Source organism: Gastrolobium bilobum, unplaced genomic scaffold (genome assembly GCF_033153095.1).
Source record: "Gastrolobium bilobum isolate Gb01-03AN ecotype WA unplaced genomic scaffold, APGP_CSIRO_Gbil_v1 utg359, whole genome shotgun sequence".
In the NCBI taxonomy this organism is placed as follows: Eukaryota; Viridiplantae; Streptophyta; class Magnoliopsida; order Fabales; family Fabaceae; genus Gastrolobium; species Gastrolobium bilobum.
Genome location: NW_026897777.1, coordinates 4814 through 26199, shown reverse-complemented (window position 1 = coordinate 26199; position 21386 = coordinate 4814). Strand labels below are relative to the sequence as shown.

Genomic DNA, 21386 nt, shown 5'->3' with positions numbered 1-21386 from the left:
ATGAGAAGTCTCATCTTCTACCACTCTCAATTCGATGTCTGTGCCAATCACTTTTTTATTTTTTATTTTTTCTTTAAGGTGGGCCCCACCCCTTTCTCTCTCTGTAAGAAAACTTGAATTTCTCATGCAACATGAGAAATTACAAGCTCATATATATATATATATATGAGGAAGGTTATACTTACAACTTTTTTTTTACAATCTCTTACAACTATATCTTAACACCGTTGATTTCCGCCAAACAGTTATTATTTATTGTGAATTAATAATTAATTAATAAGTTTAATTTGCAAAAATCATACCCGTTGATTGGCGAAAATCAACGATATTAAGATATAGTTCTCAAAGGTTGTAAAAAAAAGGTTGTAAATATAAGGTTCATATATATATATATATATAGCCTTCCAACTTTTTATTTTATTTTATACATACCAATCTTCTTCTTTTATTGAGTCGTACGAAGGATTGAAGGTAATGTTTCATGGACCTATCTGTTTGTTTTGACTCTATTGAGGTTAGTTTTCTTTTTCTTTTTCTGGTAAGCAGAGGTTAGGTTTTTACTCTGCTTCTGAGAGAGAACTAGATTTTCCATTTTATAATTTTATTTTCATTTTACAACGACATATATTATTTCATTTTCGTCTCGAATCATTTCAAAACTCAGTATATATGTCTAACAATACGAATTAAGAAAGAAAAAATTATTAGTTGAATAGTGTCAATATACATAGGATGAAATATGTGCAAATGTCCTTATTTATATACCTTATTAGTTAATTCAAAACAATTTATATATAATCTAATTTTTTTTTAACTGAGGTGTTAATAAATAGTGGGTTTGGCATTTGTCCTTTTAATTTTTAAATGAGAAAAAGAAATACACAATAAAAATTATGGGAAAGAAAATAATTTTTTTAATTTTAATTTTTATTAAAATTACCGTATTCCTCCCCCCCCCCCTAAATAGTAATAAGATGAATGATTCTTTTACTAGCGCGTTTGATTGAGAAAAATTTTCTTGAATAGTAGAGAAATGTAATTGATAAGGAAATGGTTGGAAAGTGAGTTTGGTAGAAAAATGTAAAAAAAGTTATTTGGTTAGAAAAAAATTTACCGGATAAATTAGGAAAGATTTATAAAGTTTATATTTGGTTTGAGGTAAAATATAGATGAGGAAATAACTTCAAATACAAAATAACCCTTGTAGCAAACACTATTGTGAAGAGGGTATTTTTGGCATCCACAAGTGTCCTCTTTCTCCCATTAGCCTAGGTAACTTGAAAATACCACCTTTGAAGATGTATTTTCAACAGTATTTTTCCCCCCTAATTTTTCACACAAAAGTAGATGACTAGGTAAAATGGATGCATAGCTAAATTTTTTAAAAACTTCAACCAAAGAAGGAAGTCCAAAAATAACATATTGAGATGCATGGCTAACTTCTAAGAAACCCTCAACCAAACGCCCACTTAAGATTCTATTTCTAACTTATATACAAAAAAAAAAAGATTCTATTTCTAACCTGTGCGGATTAGAGCTAAATAATATGTATTAATTAGTTAATTAAATGATAACTAACTTTTTAGGTAAATATTATATTTACAAACGTGTATTAATTAATTGAGTTTGTAAAAAAACAAAAACAAATGATAAATATAACCTGTTCAACTTTTTATGATTAAAAAGTTGTTAACCTATTAACCAGATAAATGTTGTAATCAATAGCTGACTGACTTTTAATAAACAGCCATTGTTCTCCTAGAACAGGGGAATGAATCGCAACATAAGCCAGCAATAGGAAATTACAACTAAAATGATTATTAAATCCTTGCCGTTCATCTAAAATGCTGTCCAAGAATAAATCAGTAGCACTAAAACTAGTATTAATGAGGGGTTATAGAAGTATCATCTCACATGACCCTAGCTAATTTTCCTAGGAAACAAAAGTGAAGAGTTAGAAAATGATAGAAAAAAAGAGAAAAGAAAAAGAGTGGACCCCACGTTTGCATTGTTTGTGAAGGAAAATAGTTTTGGGTTGATGTTACATGATATTGATATTGATAATTAATTTTCTTATTTTACATGATAAAATTTTCTTATGCTACACTCACAATATATGAGTGGGGTTCACAAAAAGGTGAGAAGACAAAAAAGTCAAGATGAGACCCACTCATGTATTGTAGTGTAGCATGAGAAAATTTTTTCATGTAAAATGAGAAAATTATTTCTCATTGATATTACCCATTAATGAGATATGGCGAATGTTAGAGTCTTAGAGAAATACAAAATAAATAATTTAACATCATCCAATGACTTAAGGCTTTGAATTAAAATGATTCTTATCATAAGTCAAACCAAAAGATGAGTTTGTGCAGCACAAGACAAATTAAAAATAAGCTTGTGTCATATTCACTCTTCAAGCATAAAGAATTCTTCCATGAGAGAATATATTAGAGAGATACAAAATAAATAATTTAACCTCACCCAACATCTTAAGATTTTGAATTGAAATGATTCTTATCACCAAAACAAGTTTTGATGCTTTGTGTTCACGGATGTTGAACTCCCATCCAGTAACAAACGTTTTGTTTTCACCATTTCCGCTGTTGCGTTTTACGTTTTCAAGATGTTATACAGGAAAATTTAAAATAGAATAAAAAAATAAAAAAAAAGGAAATCGCACATTTTCAGTGTTCTACGTGATGATCCACAAAACCATTAGTATTGAATAGTGTCAACTATACATAGGATGACATATGATCAAATTTTTTAATAGTAATAAGATGAATATTTCTTTTACTTGGAAAATTCTAAACCTAACTTGTGCTGATTAGGGCTAAATCACTTATTGATTAACTGTATTAATTGGTTAATTAAATGATAACTAACTTTTTAAGAAAAAAAGGTTGTTAACCCATCCACCAGATAAGTGTTGTAATCAATAACTGACTCTTGATAAACTGCAATTGTTCCTCTTGAATAGGGGAATATATAACAACCAACATAAGCCAGTAATAAGAAATTACAACTATTAATAAGGTAAATGCCACCTGGGACAGAGACATATTGTTTTATCCTATAAATGGGTTCGTTTCTGTCATCATACATAAAACACGCTACAACATTTTGAAGCTAAGGCCTTTCTCGTTAATCACAAAAGAAAAACGTTCAAGAGGAGAGAGCACGACAATAGAATAAAAAATTGAATCAAAGAGGGAAAGAAAATATGGGGGATATCCTGCCACCTGCATGTATTGAAGTATCCCCCATAGGGAGTTTCTGGCCAACTGAAAAAATTCTAAATTCTGAGCTCCCCCGTCTTGTCTTTCAAATTAGCTTCACCGTATTACTGTCTGAACTTTTCTTCCTTGTCTTAAAACCCCTCAATCAATCTCGTCTTCTTCCACAGATCATTGTAAGTACATATATATCTATATACAAATATCTACGATAGTAAATATCATTTTGGGTACTTAACAAAAAATACAATTCCATTTTAGTCCTTACAATAAAAAATTAGTTATTTGGTTCCTATGAAATTTAAAGTGGACTCATTTTAGTCTTTTTGACGGATTGATGGGGTCTTTTTTGAATTTGTGAGGGACAACGATTTCAACTAGATGAGTCTATTTTGAACATCTTAGGAACCTCGAGACTAATTTTTTTTGTAACGGATTAAAGTAGGATTTGTTGTTTTGTTAGGGACCTAAAATGATGGTATTTACTCTGTATATAAATGTAACAAAAAATTCTAATTTGTGATTATAACTATTTGTGGGTATTATTCAAAATTGAAAAAATTTGCAGTCAGGTTTCGTATTGACTCGACCATTACTAGGGAGATACTCACGCTTATTTGAGTTAGCTTTTCCTGTGGAAGGGGTCCTTAATATTGAAGTGGTGGCACACTTTGGTCTCATCTACTATGCATTCCTCAATGGTTTGGAGATGAACTTAGATACCATTCTAAAAGTAAGAAAGAAGGCTGCAAGCATAGCCATTGCGGGGATCATCTTTCCAATGGTGATGGCACCGGGTTTATATGCTATACATCGAAAATTTTATGTCAGTAGTGATGGAAATAGGCTTGAAGAAAGTACAAAAAATGCTTATTTACTTTGGACATTAGTTCTCACGGTTACAGGTTTTCCAGTCCTAGCACACACCCTTTCTGAGCTAAAGCTCCTTTATACTGGTCTTGGCAAATCCGCTTTAACAGCTGCAATGGTTAGCGACACATTTGGTTGGGTTCTTTTCACATTATGTTTTCCATTTGCAATTAATGGTGAAAGAGCTATCTACTCAGTGCTGAGCACCATATTTTTCATTGCTATCTGCATCTTTGTGTTACGTCCCATCATTGTAAGGTTTATTGATCGCAGGACAGAGAAGGATGAGTGGGATTATGATCAATTACTGTTTGTGGTGATGGGGGTTTTAGCTTGTTCATATATTACAGATCTTCTTGGCACACATGCCATTGTTGGGGCTTTTGTGTTTGGATTAATTTTACCTCATGGGAAATTTTCCGACTTGGTAATGTCAATTTCAGATGATTTTGGTAATGGGATTATGGCACCGTGCTTCTTTAGTGGCACTGGAATGAGATTTTTCCCAAAGCTCATTTTCAACCAGGCACACTGGCCCTTGACACTGCTGGTTGTGTTCTTGTTATTTATTCCAAAGATTTTAAGCACTTTGTTTACCAGTTTCTTCTATGGTATGCGCGTTCGAGAAGCTTTAGCCTTGGGATTGCTTCAGAATACCAAGGGCGCCATGGCATTCATAATGCTAAACATTGCTTGGGATAGAATGGTATTGATCTATTTCAAACATATTACTTACTCTCAAACTCAATTTTTTTATTTTTATAAACATTCTTAACTTACTCAAACAATAGCGTATTTTAATTGTAAGTTCATGTAATGTGTGTTATGACAGATTTTTTTTGCACCAACCTTTGCTGTTGTTACCTCTGCCGTTCTTCTCATGACATTAGTAGTGTCCCCGGTCATCAATGCCATGTACAAGCCGAGAAAGAGATTTGATCAAATCAAGCTGAAGACTATACAAAAGTTAAGAGATGATGCAGAGCTCCGAATTCTAACATGCGTTCACAATGCTCGCCATGCCACCGGCATGATGAGCATCATTGAATCTTTTAATGCAACAAGACTTTCCCCTATACATGTTTTTGCACTGTACCTTGTTGAACTTACAGGGCGTGGTGCTGCTCTTGTTGCTGCCCACATAGAGAAGCCTAGTAACTATCAGGGAGATCAAAATCTGACAAGAACACAAGCAGAGTTAGAAAGCATCAGCAATGTGTGTGAAGCATTTGAACAGCAACACGATGCTGTGAGAGTTGAGACCTCAAATGTTGTGTCAACCTATGAAACCATTCATGAGGACATATACAACTTAGCAAAAGAGAATGGTACAAGCTTAATTCTTCTTCCATTCCACAAACATTTAAATACAGAAGGTGTGCTTGAAACAACAAGTTACAGTGTTGTATACAAAGATATAAACCAAAATGTAATGCAAGGTGCACCTTGTTCTGTGGGAATCTTTGTTGATCGTGATCTTGGGTCAGTCTCCAAAATGAACATGCGGATTATTATGATCTTTGTTGGAGGGCCTGACGATCGTGAAGCCTTAGCTGTTGCATGGAGGATGGCAGCGCATACAGGAATCAGACTCTTAGTGGTTCGTATTCTTTTGTTTGATGATGCTGCAGAAATAGACACTATGATTCAAGATGATGCAACGGGGATATTATCTTCTGTAATGGATAGTGACACGCAGAAAGAGATAGATGATGAATATATAAATTCATTTAGACTTACGGCAGTGAACAACTATGATTCTATATCCTACTCAGAGGTTGATGTCCATAGGGGTGAAGATATTCCCACAGTCCTCAATGAGATAGAAAAAATTGGCTGTGATTTATACATAGTTGGACAAGGGAATTGTAGGAACCTTCGGGTCTTCTCAAATTTATTGGAATGGTGTGATTGCTTAGAGCTTGGAGTTCTAGGGGATATTGTGGCCTCTGACAATTTTGGTTCGCGCTCATCTTTGCTAGTTGTGCAACAATATGGGTATGGAGGAATGAATTTTGCAAAACTTCAGAGCAACAAGGCCGCTAATAAAGATGGTTTTCAGCATATTGTTGTAAGGACTGAATATCAGTTTTGAGTCACCAAAGCGTGTGAGAAACAACACAAAATTCACATAATAGTAGTTGATCGAGGCATGCACCTAGAAACTATTTGAGATATAGCTACAACTACAAGGGATCCTTGTGCTAGCTGTTGCAATGGCATTAGGTAATATTGTACATCTTCGTAACAATTTTGCTATTAAACAACCCTAAACAATCCCAGAAATACCAAAGAACAGATCGGTGAGCTAAAGAATTCAAGTGATTTCAGATTTTTATCATCCTTCCCTTTGCTGCTACTGAACACGAGAAATTTGGAAATGAATCATTTCATCATGTCACATGGTTTGTCGACAATTCAATGGTGACCTGTCTATTCTAATGCTTTCTCTCTTTCGTCTGTGATCATGTCTATGAATAACTGAAATTTCTCACACGAAATCATGTAATATGAGAGGATTTTTTTAGCCTAGATGTATATCAAATTATCAAGTATTTCATTTTTTCTTTCTCCCATTTCCTCTGAAATTATTGGTGTAGTTAAAGGGTTTTTTTTTTTTTTTGCCAAAATCTTATGATCGTATATAATATCTTCTCTTTTGAAGGCTTACATTTACATTGTAATATTCAAATTCTTCGATTAAATGTTACGCTCACACGTCAAGTGCACCGGTCGCACAAGTATTAAAGAAATGAGTAAAGTATCGTTCCCACGAGGATTAGCGTCTCAAGCACTAGTTCACTATTTTTACTTAAGTTGGACAATTCAAATGAGATATTTGATTTAAAATTAATAATAATCAAAATAAAAAAACAAAACGCAAACTTAAAAATTCAAGCAATCAGAAAAACATAGTTAGGAATTTGATTTCCCTCAATCTCCCCTTTATGTTCTGAATTAAGATCTTAATTAATTGTTGTCTTAATTGTTGTTTTTTTTATATTATCAATTCATCTAATTTATTTAAAACTCAATCTCTTGGTATTCTAACTCTTTACTCCCTTAAGAGAATTTTAATTTCTTGGTGTTTCTCAAAAGGATTTAAACATTCAAATCAAGAATTATAACAATGGTATAAGGATTACACGATTCATATTTCTATCTCTAGAGGATTTGGATCCTCTCATGTGAAAAGTGGACATGTTATTTGATTATAACCACTCATTTAAAAGTCATACATTTTTCTCTCTTATCTCATCATCAATGAGTGGTTGTGATCAAATAACAGGACCACATGACCACTTTTCCACATGATAGAATCCAGATCCATCTCTAGATTCATACAAATCAATGATGAATTCACCAATTCCGATTCGTATACCAACATCTCTATTGTCATACATGAACCTTAGATCAGTCTACAAGAAGATTGACTCATAGAAGCATAAAGAACGAGCAAAATCATTCAATATAAAAAGAGAAAATTGCATTAAAGATTAATTCAGAAACATATAGATTCAATTGGATTCCATCTAACCCTAACTACAAAGAAAATTAGCTACTCATGGAAAAAACAAAGACAAAAGAAATCATAGAGGCTTCCCCAAACTGCATCGCAATTAGGGCGTGGTGAATCTCTATGAATCCCTACTTGATCTCCCTTGAAAACTATGCTCCCCGTGTCAAGTCATATCAAAGACCAATGAGTCATGAAGAATAGCTAAAATAGGTTTAGGAATCCTTGTTTTAGGTGAAAACCATGTAATGGGTCTTAATTGAGTTTCAACTGGGCGTTAAACAGGTTGGAGCACGTTAAAATGCACTATTTTGACAACAAAAATATGGTTTCGTATTTTGGCCATAACTTGAGTTATACTCGTTCAATTTATATGATATTGATCTTGTTGGAAATATAAAAGAAAGATCTACAACTTCTATGAAGAACATGAGATCTAAATCTATCATCTTGGATACAAAAAATTGGTCGAAAGACAGCTTTAGGGAGATTTTCACTAAATGGCTTCTCATTTATCGCTTTAAGTCCTTCAAGTTTAACCATTGCTCCAATGCTCCAATTCAACTCAATTGTCCTATAAAACAAGCAAAAATCATTCATATAAGTCAATAATTCAAACTCCATGCTTTTTAGCCAAATAACTCTAAATTTTTATGCTTTTGACTAGATATAAAAGTGATTTTAGTGCTTAAAAACATGATAAACTATGGGTTTATCATTAACCTGCTAACGAGGATCCTTATTAAATCCTTGCCATTCATCTAATACCTTACACAAGAATAAATCAATTAGAGGTGGTAATTGGCGTTGACACGATACAATCAAATTTAACATGACAAGAGCTTAATATGAATAGAGCATGAATTTTAAAACGGATTAAATCTTTCAACATGAACACAACTCGTTTATTTTGCAGGTTGACACGACAAGACACAAATAACATGCTAATCTCAAAGGGTATCGCTTACTATAATGACCCTAACTGGTAAATCTTAGTTAGAGATTTAATTTAAGGATTTAAATGCCATAATTAGATTCAGTGAGCGATTTCGAGTATTTTGACTGTAATCATGACTATGTTATGAACAGTGCGTTCTGCCGGAGAATTTACAGTTTTGTGAATTAACCGGTAGAGCTTAAAATGAGCAAAATAATTTTAGGAACATAATTTGAAAATTCTGATGACAAATATGAGTTCAGAACGAAAAATTGTATAGTCTGGCACTTTCCGTGAAAATCTCGTGAATAGTGTTTCTACCGGGTATTTTGTACTGCTGTTTAAGCAACCGGTAGAGTCCAGAAATAAATAATTGATGAAATAAGAATAAGAAAGTCCAATATATGCCAAGCAAGTCAATATAGGCCCAAGAAAATGATAAGTTTATAAGTTTTAAGTTTCGTAAGTAAAGGAAGTACAATTAGTGATGCACAGTGCATTTCGTCAAAAACGGTGCAAAAACCATACTGTGAATTATGAATATTGTTCCTTAGGAAATAAAAAATTAATGTAAATGATTTTAGGAAATAAAAAATATGTTTGTAGCTTTGAGTTAGTTCCGGGTCAATTTAAGTTAAAATACGCGATAAAAAAACATCCGATGAAAATGGCCACATGTGCCTATATAGCCTTGTCACTTAAATGAAACACTATTCATTTCAGATTTTCTTCTTCTCTCTCTTGCATGGCCGAGCTGCACATGGAGGGGAAGGGGCTAGGGTTTCAAATTTTCCTTCTTTGATTTCTTCATCATCCATCCACCAAATCCAATGACCCACCACATGAAATTGATTGGAAACCACTCAATGAATCCATTCCACCTATCCATTTGAGCTATAGTTGAGTGTGTGAAGAGTTATTCCTCCTCTCATTTTCGAGTTACTATTCATTGGAGGAGAAAAAGTGAGTTTTTGGATGGAGCTTGGCTTGGAGATTGCTCTCTAGGCTTTGTACAAGTGTTTAGAGGTAAGAAACCTCTATTTCCATGATATTATTTTGATGATTTAAGTTATGAAATTGATGAGCATATTTTGTTGGGAAATAATTGATGTTAGAATGTGAAATTTATGATGGATTATTGTTGTTTAGGAAGTTATAGTGTTGAGTAAGCATCCACATGTGATATAAAAATTTAAAAGTCCTATTGCATATTCCTCCTAGGTTTCGGCCATCATGGAGTGAGTAGGAGTTATTGTGGAAAAAATTATATTATGTATTGTGAAGGTATAGTGTGTTGGAAATGAGTGAAAATGGATGAGTTAGTAAGAATGCCTAAGTAAAAAGGACTTGGTGTCTAAACTCAAAATAGGAATTTAGTGGAAGCATTCCTAGGTGTTTGCAAGTTGTAATGAAGTAACGAAAATGCATTGTAAAAGAGAAGGATCTTTGGAAATTCCCCTTGTAGGATTCGACCTATAGGGTATTTAGGGACATATTTTGTACATTTTATTGTAAATAAAATGTGTTGTAACAAATTGTATAAAGGTGATGAGTTTTGAAGAAAAATAGCATGATTTATGTTGAAAAATTCCTAAGGGAATGGTTGATTAAATTAAAGAACACCAACGGTTATAAAGAGGTCTAGACTTGTGTATTGGCATAGGATTGGCAAAAATGCAAAGAAAGGAAAATAAGCGATAAAATGTATGCTTATGAAATAATTATGGTATTGCATCATTTTATTGATGCATTGTAAATTATTCTCTAGGTGTGCCTAGGGATTGAGAAGGATCGGAAATCTCTTGAAGCGATAAAAGTAACTTGTTCCACAAGTAAGCGTATTGGTAAAGCTTCAAGAGGTAAGCTCTATGTTTAAGGAGTCTTTTCCTGCTTGAGTGCTCCACCATGGTTAGTGAACTATGGTTGGACTGTATGACTGTGATTTAGATGCTTTGTATAGATGCATTCATATAGAGTTATTTGATAACATGATATGTTTTGCTCTGATATGACTTCTGTAATATGATTTCTGTAACAATCTCTGGCCATTGATTGTATAGTACCCGGACGTCCGCTTTGGGGTCCTCCCTCGGGACTGATGGTGTACTCCTCTGATATGTCTGGTTCCGCTTTGGGGTCCTCCCTCGGGAACACGTGCGTTGATTTCCGCTTGGGGTCCTCCCTTGGGAATGACGGCGCACATCTCTGATATGATATGGATATATGCTCTATTCTGTTATGATATCTGTTATATGTTGTATTTGTATACTCTGTATCTGACTTTCATGCAGGAGTGAGCCAGGGGTATGGAGAATTCTCTATAAACCTGGAGCTTATTGAGATTTGTAATCTCACCCCTCTTTGGGGACACATTTTCAGGTGCCCAGATTTCCGGTGAGTCCTCACTAGGCAGGGACACGACACGTGGCTGAGGCAGTTGACAGACCGGATTTTGAGTGGCTGTAGGCTGCTACCTTTTTGGAGTGTTTGATGTATTTTAGTATTTTCGCATTTGATGGATCATGATATTGATCCTTTATTTTGTATATGGCCTGTATATGTTTTGTACATGTCTGTCAGTTTGATGCATGTACATTTGAGTATTCAGGAACGTTATATGATGATGTAGTATTCAGATAGGTTTATGTTTTGATGGCATGCTGTTAGATTTAGCGGCACGGAGCCATGTTATGCATGCGCCCATGTATGGGTATTCGATTATATTTGGATATCTGGTATTTCCGAATTGATATGTTGTATAAACTGTTTATCAGGAAATGCTTCTGAGTGGGATTGGAAAATCCCCAGTTGTCCGATTTATAGAGGAAACTCTGCCCGATTTTCGTTTACGCCGAGAAAGAATTAAGTTAGAAAAAGAAAAAGTTAGCTCATATTTTCGTAAGTTAAGTCTTCCGCTGTTTTCTGTTTTATCATATGTATGTTAATTGAACCGGCTCGAGACGGGGATGTTACATTTACTATGCGAGTTGACATGACACAATAAGATACTTATTTATTGAATGTTGCTTTCACCAATATCGTGTTAACACGACACAGATTAATATCATGTTTGCAGGTTAACATGCAACATGAAACCACATGACAATTTTTTTACATCAATTTTTCTCAACATGAACGCGACACAAATTTAAAAATTAATTGACTGGAACATGAATTTCTCGTGTTGTGTTCAAGTACTGTAATTGGGTAGTGTTGAAAACCGACAGGCCTAAAATTAGTAGCACTAAAAAATAAATTATTATTATTATTATTATTATTATTATTACTAACAAGTGACAACATTATTTTAAAACAACTAAAATATTAAAAATAAAATAATGTCTGAAATAACATCTTATTATGCATTTCTTACTAAATGTTGAATAGGAATTTCGTAAATTATTTAATTTAATATTACATATATATTGAATTTAGAGGGTATTAAAAAATTATTTTAAATTATAACAATATTCACAAGAAATTATTTTTATAATAATTTTACTCTCAATTAGTTTAATTTAAGTAAAATTAGTGAGTCAATCGAGCCAATTAGAATCATATATCAGCTTAGTTACACCAGAATTTACCTGTTAAACTCCATTATACTCGATTAATATCATAACTAAATAATTGACTAAGATAAACTAAGGTAATGGTTCATCAATCTTACTATTTGTTTTGAGATAACGTTTTATACTGATTAGAAGAGAGAGCAATTTTCCTTCTTATAATGTAATGGCTGAGAAAAAATAAAAAATCTATTTTCGTCTCGCGACTATATATAAAATTTTCTTTGATGTGTTTTTTCTAAGCTAAACTTAAATTAGAGTTTAAAAAATAAAGTTAAAAATTATTTGGTGTTTATTAAATGATGTTTTCAAGGTTTGCAAGATGAAATGATTTGTTATTAGGGTAAAGGATAAAATTTGTAAATAAAAGTTTAAGATAAGTGTAAAAATTAACAATAAATATCAGAACTCCAACTCCAGAGATTTTTACTTTTACTTTTTTTATTATTGTAAAAAGGGGAAAATGTTTGTTATTTTAAATAACACTCATCTGTAATGAAATTACATCATTTTAATGTTTCTATAGTGAAGGTAGATAAATTATCTACATTCACTCCTAAAAAGACGTTGTTTTAGATTAAAAAATTATAATGAGAAAGATTATATATTATAATCCTAAAATAAATTATAATCACAAAAGTACCTTGATATTCGTCTTAAAATGACATCGTTTTGAGCTCAATATAAAAAACTTATCTACATTGACAGCAGAAAAAATGAACCCTTTCTTTTTCTTCCTAATTTTATAAAAAAGAGAAAATGACAAAAGACACCAAAACGACGTAGTTTTATTAAAAATGACATAAAATTGTTTCATTTGAAATAACACTAAATTATGTAATTTAAAATGACAAACACTTTTTTCTTGTAAAAAAGCTTGTTTTTTAATAAATTTTTGTATTTATGCAAAAGAGAAGCTAAAAAAAAGTAATTGTCAAACAAGTACATATTATTTCATTTTCCTCTCCCAAATCATATTAAAAGTCGAGGGAAATTATATATATAATTTTTTTCTCCTTATAATCTTTTATAACCATTTGTTTGATTAAAATCATACTAACGGTTACATAATAATATTAAGTGAGAGCTGTTAATTTGATTTTGACCTAACAATCATAAAAGTAATTGTAAAAGAAAAAAAGAGTTAGTAAATATAATTTCTTCTTATTATATTTGTCTATATTTATGAATTTAAAAAAAATTATTAGTCGAATAGTGTCGACTAGACACTTGTATCCTTATAGGATAGGATGATGTAAAAAGTAAAGGTCTGTTTGATTGTATTTATGTATATATAAAAAAAAAAGTCTGTTTGATTGTATTTTCAATTTTTTGTTCTTAAAATTATTTTATAGAACAATTTTTAAAAACTGTTTTGTAGAAAAAAGAAGAAGAAGAATTACTAGATTGCCATTAACGAGATGTTGTTCTCCGGGTTTCTCTATGATTTAAGAGTTAAAACTTACGAAAGAGAATAAAAACAGATAAGAGACGTTCTCTGGTTTCTGTTTTAAAAACTAAAATATGGATATTGTTTTTAGAATGATTAGTATTAAAAATTCATTACCAAACAACTCTTTTTGGCTCTGTATTACAGAAATCAAACAAATCCTAAATTTCCTCATTTATGCCCTATTACATAATTCACATTTTTAATCTATAAATTTATAATTATTATTTTTTTAATTTAAATCTTGAGGTGTTAATACATATGTAGTAAAAAGATGAATATTTCTTTTACTTTAAAATTTCTACACCTAACATATGCCAATTTGGGCTAAATCACTTATTGGTTAAAGTGTATAAATTGATTAATTAACTAGTAACTTATTTTTTAAGAAAAAAAAATTGCTAATCAATTAACCAGACAAAACTTGATGATAATCCATAATTGATACTTTAATAAATAAACTAATGAAAGGAAGTGTATCATTCGAATGTAGAAATATCAAAGACAGATAATGGGTTGACAAATGACAATTGCATCGTGTGTGTAATGTGTGAAATAAACAAAATGGGAAAAGGAAAAACAACAGATAATAATTGGTTACTGCCATTGTTCTTCTAGAATAAGGGGATGTATAGCAGCAACATAAGCCAGTAATAGGAAATTAAAACTAATAGTAAGGTAAATGCCACCTCAGATAGATACATATGGTTGCAACATATTGTTTTCTCTATATATTATGGCAGAGCCTAGCTCTGTTTCCAGATAAAAAGAAAGGAAGATTTAAAAGTAGAAATAACCAAGATTAAAAATTGAATCAGAGTGTAGAAGAAAAAAAAAATGGTGCTTACTATGCCACAAAAATGTTACGCAGTATCGCTTAGTCCTGCTCAATTCTGGCAAACTGAAAACGTTCTGAATTCCAAGCTCCCCATGCTCGCTGCTCAAATTGTCTACACCGTATTGGTGTCTCGTATTTTCTTCTTTATCTTAAAACCCCTCCATCAACCTCGTCTTATTTCGCAGATCTCTGTAAGTATATATATATATGTACTAGTTGTTAATTATGTTTATATTAAGTTATCTACATTGAGCCCAAAACGATGTTATTTTGAATCGAAAATCAAGGTATTTTTTGTAATTATAATTTATTTTAGGGTTATAATAGTCTTTTTCATTAATTTTTTTTTTAATTTTTCAACCAAAAATGACGTTATTTTAAGAGCGAATATAGAATATAAATAACTTATCTATATTATTGTAGAAATATTGAAAGTCATACTTATAATATTAAAGTTACTTTTTTCTCAATTCACATAAGCAGATACATTCTGAAAAAGTATATGTACAGAGAAAAATAAAAAAGAACAACTTTAATATTAGTTATAAGTGGTGAATGTAGATAAGCTTATTTAAATTAAGCGTAGAAATCATTAACCCATCATTCTAACAATTTGTGGTTATTCGAAATTGGTAAATATGTAGGTTGGTTTCCTACTGACTCCACCATTATTAGGGAGATTCCCATATGTTTTCCATCTCCTTTATCCAAAAGAAGGGGTCATTAGTGTTGAAGTCTTGTGTAACATTGGTGTCATCTACTATGTATTCCTCAGTGGTTTGGAGATGAACTTAAACACCATTCTATACGTAAAAAAGAAGCCTGCTAGCATCGCAGTTGCTGGGATCATCTTTCCCATAGTTATGGCACCAGCATTCTATGCTCTTCATCGAAAATTTTATGCCGGTACCAGACTTGAAGAAAGTACAATTAATTCTTATTTACTTTGGACATTAGTTATCACTGTTACAGGTTTTCCAGTCCTTGCTCACACCCTTTCTGAGCTCAAGCTCCTTTATACTGGTCTTGGCAAAGCTGCTTTAACAGCTGCCATGATTGGTGACACTTATAGTTGGATTCTTTTCACATTGTTGGTTCCATTTTCAATTAATGGTCAAAGAGGCACCTACTCAGTGCTAAGCACCGTGTTATTCATTGTTTTCTGCATCATTGTGTTACGTCCTATGGTTGTAAGGTTTATTGATCCCAAGACAGATAAGGAAGACTGGGATTATGATCAATTACTCTTTGTTGTGATGGGGGTTTTCGCTTGTTCTTATATTACTGAGATTCTTGGGTCACATGGCATTGTTGGGGCTTTTGTGTTTGGATTAATTTTACCTCATGGGAGATTTGCCGACTTGGTGATGTCAGTTTCAGATGATTTTGGTAGCGGGTTTATGGCACCGCTCTTTTTCTCAGGCAGTGGATTTAGACTTCAGTTGAACTATTTGTTTAACCAGGCACATTGGCCATTGACACTGCTTGTGGTGCTCTTGTTGTGTGTCCCAAAGATTCTAAGCACTTTATTTGCCACTTCTTTCTTTGGTATGCGCACTCGAGATGGTTTAGCACTTGGATTGCTTCAGAATACAAAGGGAGCCATAGCACTCATAATGCTAAACATTGCTTGGGATAGATTGGTATTGATCTATTTGAATCATAGTATTACTCAAATTCTTTAATTGTTCACACAATATCAATTTAATCCATAAGTTCTTGTAATGTGTTATTGCAGATTATTTCTGAACCAACCTATTGTGTTCTTACCTCCGGTGTTCTTCTTATGACTGTAATGGTGTCTCCCATCATTGATGCCATCTACAAGCCAAGAAAGATATTTGAGCAGATCAAGCTAAAGACTATACAAAAGCTAAGAGTTGATGCAGAGCTCCGAATTCTGGCATGCGTCCACAATATTCGCCATGCTACCGGCATGATCAACATAGTTGAATCTTTTAATGCCACCAGAGTTTCCCCAATGCATGTTTTTGCCCTTTACCTTGTTGAACTTACAGCACGGGGTGCTGCCCTTGTTGCTGCACATATGGAGAGGCTTTGTAGCAATCACGGAGAACAAAATCTGACCAGAACACAGGCAGAGTTAGAAAGCATCACCAATACCTTTGAAGCATTTGGAGAGGCATATGATGCTGTGAGAGTTGAGGCCTCAAATGTTGTGTCAGACTATGCAACGATTCATGAGGACATATACAACTCAGCAAAAGAGAAAGGGACAAGCTTAATTCTTCTTCCATTCCACAAACATCTAAATTCAGAAGGTGCGCTTGAAACAACAAGTGCTGTATACAAGGATATAAACCAAAAAGTAATGCAAGGTGCACCTTGTTCTGTGGGAATCTTTGTTGATCGTGATCTTGGGTCATTGTTCAAAATGAACATGCGTATTCTTATGATCTTTGTTGGAGGACCTGATGATCGTGAAGCCTTAGCTGTTGCAAGGAGGATGGCAGGGCATCCAGGAATCAAACTATCAGTGGTTCGGATTCTTTTGTTAGATGAAGCTGCAGAAGTAGACACTTCAGTTAAAGAGGAAGCACATGGGTTGATGTTTGGAGTATTAGATAGTGAGAAGCAAAAAGAGTTAGATGATGAGTATATAAGTTCATTTAGACTTACGGCAGTGAACAATGATGATTCTATATCCTACTCAGAGATTGATGTCCGTACAAGTGAAGATATTCCCGTAGTCCTCAAAGAACTAGACAAAATTAGTTCCGATTTATACATAGTTGGACAAAGGAATTGTAGGAACTCTCGGGTGATATCAAATTTATTGGAATGGTGTGATTGCTTAGAACTTGGAGTAATAGGGGATATTTTAGCATCTGACAGTTTTGGTTCGCGCTCATCTTTGCTAGTTGTGCAACAATATGGGTATGGAGGAATGAGTTTTGGAAAACATCACAACCACAAGGCCACTAATAATGGTGATTTTCAGCAGCTTGTAGTGAGGACGGGATAAAGGTTTTAAGTCACCAAAGCATATGACAAGCATAAAAGTTAAGGTATATTCTTTGTGCCTCTTTTTCGTGTCAATTCCCCATGACATGTTTGAGGTCAAGGCTTGTCTGAGATGAGGGATGTGTATGGGTTCATTCAACAACTGAAAACCTAAATATATGAGCATAAAACAAAGGATCACCCCTCTCCATACAAGTTATTTACGAGTGTTCATATTAGGTGTCAAACACACTATGTTATTAGGGCCAAAAGTATGATAAATTATGTTGTAAATGGTAAATTGTATAATGTATATTATTAAATGCAAAAGACTCTTGAGTTTTTATGATTGGACATGATACTGACTTGAAAATATATTGTTTTTAGGTTTAACTTGTTAAATCAGAGCATTGGGGCAATGGATAAGTTAGAAGGATTTAAAGCAATAAAGAGGAGTAACGATTTAGTGAAAATCTCCCTGAAACTGTCTTTTGGCACATTTTCGTATCCAAGATGTTGGATTTGGATCTTGTGTTCTACATAAAAGTTATAGATCTCTATTTTATCTTTCCAACGAGACGAAGATCACATAAATTGAACAAGTATAGCTCAAGTTATGCTCAAAATACGAAATCATATTTTTGCTGTCAAAGTTGTTTTATGTTGTAGCTCACTAGCTTGCAAATTAGCGAGCAGGTTGTATTTCCTCACAAATTTGCTCGCTTTAGCGAGAAAACACAATGAACACGTCGTTTATGAAAGCCCATGAATCTTTTTGTTAAATAGGGCATGTATTAGGGTTTTCTAATCACTTTTTGACGGCTTGGGGACGACTTTGGAGGTAGAGGAGCTTTGTTTTGGACCTGAGAAGGTGGAGGAATGGTCACAGCTTCACTGTGGAGACCGGTTTATGAGTTCTTTTTATGTTTTTCATTAGTTTCTTGTCTATTTTCTTAGTTTCCCTGACTATGTTAAAGGTTAGATGAAACTAATGGATTTCTAGTGATATATATTCCTTTTCTATAATTTGATATTCAGTTTTATGTTATGCAATTAATCTGTTTTGCATTCCTAACTTTGTTTATGAATTGATCACTCATAGATGATATAATATCCCAAACTTAAGCATTTAATTGATTAAATTTAATTAAATAATTAAGCATGTTTTAGTGAATAAAATTAAGTATAAGACTTAATTAAATGAATCTGAGTCACTTTGGAGTTAAAAAGTGTACTCAGTGAAAATTAAGGGGTATAAATGGGTACAGGCAAAAGTGCCTGAAATATAAAAATAAAATTATAAATATTCCTAGAATAATATTCCAGACTTTTGGGTAAAGTTTGGTAATTAATGGAGTTGAATAGATAGATGAACCAATACCCACATAAGCCACTTAACTAAGTAAGTGACTTAGAAAGCAAAAAAGAGCCCCATTTTCCCCAATTCCCCGTCGAGAAACAGAGGCACCAGAAAGAAGAAGAAGGAGGAGGAGGAGAAAGGGAGAGAGAAGAAGAGAGAGAGGAGGGAGGAAACCTTAACCGTTTTGGGTGATTCAAAAGCCTAAACCACTCTAAATCTTCCCCTCTTTCATAATCCAAGCTTGGTTCTTAGTGGGGAGTGTTGTGTTGTGAGATTTTTCCTCTCAAAGTTCCGCCCCTTTGTGAGAATTTGGGGTTTTGGGAGCTTCAACCTCCATTGAAGCTTGAGGTGCCATCAATCCTTGGTTGTGTGACCATTGGTGGTAAGATTCTAACTCTTGAACCTTGTTTTCTTGGAAAATTTCATGGTTAGGGTTTAATGAATAGTGTTTTAGGGTTTTTTATGAAATGTTGAGTAGATTGGCTATGTTCAAGGAAGAATGAGGCTTAGAGTATGTTGTGAAAAATGCTAGGAATGACATTTAATCGGTAGAAATGAGTTTATAATGTTATTTTAGTATGCTTTGATGTTTGGAGAAATCTAGGCTTGGAACTATGGATTTCCTTGCATTGTTAGCATTGTTTGATTGTATTCCTTGTGTTGATAGGATTGAGGCAAGAGGACCAAGTGGAGTGACCAACCCTTGGGGTTGTGTGCAATTGAGGATAGCTCAAGAGCAAGGTAAACCTTTGGACCTTGTGGTTGATCCCATTGAGTGTTCCACCATACTCCGTTGAGGAGAAATGGTTTATGAGATGTGATATGTAATTATGATAGTGATTGTATGCTCATGCATTGATTCATGCATTGATACATGTTATGATTGATTGATGATTATTGGTTGATGTTTGATTGTTTAAGAGTAATTGAGGAATGATTATAGAAGTAGCAATAATGAATGAGGTAATGGTTGAGGATTGTGATTGAGGTTATGCGTGATAGTATTATGATGAGGATGATTGGTAGGAACTTCCCTTGGAAACAGCCCTATGTGGATCTCCATGTGGTTAGAGCCTAAGAGGAACAGCCCTATGTGGATCCCTCTTGGAGGTTCCTAGATTGAGGAAAGGACTTCCCTTGGAAACAGCCCTATGTGGATCTCCATGTGGTTAGAGCCTAAGAGGAACAGCCCTATGTGGATCCCTCTTGGAGGTTCCTAGATTGAGGAAAGGACTTCCCTTGGAAACAGCCCTATGTGGATCTCCATGTGGTAAGAGCCTAAGAGAAACAGCCCATAGTGGATCTCTCTTGGAAGTCCATGTGATGCTTGTGGATAAGAATGTGTTAAGCTATTATGATTATGTGTACATCAAAGTGAACCTTAGGGTGGAGTGATCTCCAAGGACCTCTGGTTTACTGTGATATATTCGTATATCTCACCCCGTGTTGTGGGGCATCATTTCAGGTACTGATAGAGGTGAGGTTGATCGAGGCAAGAAGCGTGAGTAGACTGTACCTGATAGCTGGACATGTTGAGTTGCATGCCATTTAGCATTGCTATATGTATATTTTGATGCCACATGATGTATTTTGGAGGACTTAGTGCATGATCATTGTAGTAGTAATGGGTATCTGATACAGGGTTACTTGCTTTGATCATGTTCATTTTGTAGCTAAGTCCTTTGGCATGTATATGAGATTTGTAATTAAGACATGATGTAATATTGTAAGTAATGAAGATATTGGTGTATGATGCTTACTGTAAGTTAAATGCATGAATGTATTTTTATGTATTGGATATGTTGAGCTGGAAAGTCAATTAGGTACCTTGTGCTAAGTTGGGAAACGTTGAGAAAACAAAGATTATGCTGCCCAATTTCCGTTAAATCAATGATGAGAGGATGAGAGTTGAGCAATGATATAGGGATATCACAAGCTTGTTAAATAGGTTGTAAAATGTGTAGGATTGATTCCCCAAGAAAGATGCATGAAAAATATGAGTATAGGAAATTGCCCAGAAGAGGGGGCTTAAGCCTGCAAATGGAGGCTTAAGCCTGCTCAGGGGGCTTAAGCGCCCATGAGGGGGCTTAAGCGCCCTGATGCACCTGCGAAGACCAAAAGCTTTCTGCCGCATGGGGCTTTAGCGCCCAAAATGGGGGCTTAAGCGCCCAGGTAGCGCGCTTAAGCGCCCTGGAGCGAGCTTAAGCGCCCTTGGTGGCTAAAAAATGTAAATTCCCTCTGTCTGTGCGCGCTTAAGCGCCCTGGAGCGAGCTTAAGCGCCCTACCCGCGTAGTTTTTCAGCATACACCTGAGTTAGTAAAATTGTCATAACTTGAGCTACAGAGCTCCAAATGAGGAGCGGTTTGAAACCACGCGTAGCTAACGAAGAAATCTACAATATAGTAGAAGTTGGGAAATAAATAAGAATTAAATTAATGTTTTAAAAATGGAATAAGAACATGATATTAAGCTTGATTTATCTGATTCCGCAAAGTAATATGGTTATGATCACGCAATTGGGCATTATAAATTCGGCATGTTTTAAAATGAAAAATTTAACCGGATTTTAATTGAACCCATGTGATTGTAACTGCACTTAATATCATAATGCGATGTTAACAAACCGGTTCTAGAACGGGGTG

General features: G+C 33.8%; 2 protein-coding genes and 1 long non-coding RNA gene across 3 annotated transcripts; all 3 read left to right on the top strand.

Moving 5' to 3' along the window:
- Nucleotides 1-3226: 3226 nt before the first annotated feature.
- On the top strand, nt 3227-6204 carry LOC133310214 (cation/H(+) antiporter 15-like). The gene is made up of 3 exons (XM_061511109.1): nt 3227-3415; nt 3808-4815; nt 4942-6204. The coding sequence occupies exons 1-3, from the start codon at nt 3227-3229 to the stop codon at nt 6202-6204; spliced, it is 2460 nt and encodes an 819-aa protein (XP_061367093.1).
- A 2926-nt stretch (nt 6205-9130) lies between these two features.
- On the top strand, nt 9131-11182 carry LOC133310235 (uncharacterized). Its single transcript, XR_009751431.1, has 3 exons — nt 9131-9589; nt 10332-10422; nt 10943-11182. It is a non-coding gene; the product is annotated as an uncharacterized LOC133310235 (long non-coding RNA).
- Nucleotides 11183-14431: 3249 nt separating this feature from the next.
- Nucleotides 14432-21164, top strand: LOC133310213 (cation/H(+) antiporter 15-like). The gene is made up of 4 exons (XM_061511108.1): nt 14432-14611; nt 15065-16063; nt 16159-17391; nt 21108-21164. Exons 1-4 carry the CDS (start codon nt 14432-14434, stop codon nt 21162-21164), a joined length of 2469 nt encoding a protein of 822 aa, XP_061367092.1.
- Nucleotides 21165-21386: the final 222 nt, after the last annotated feature.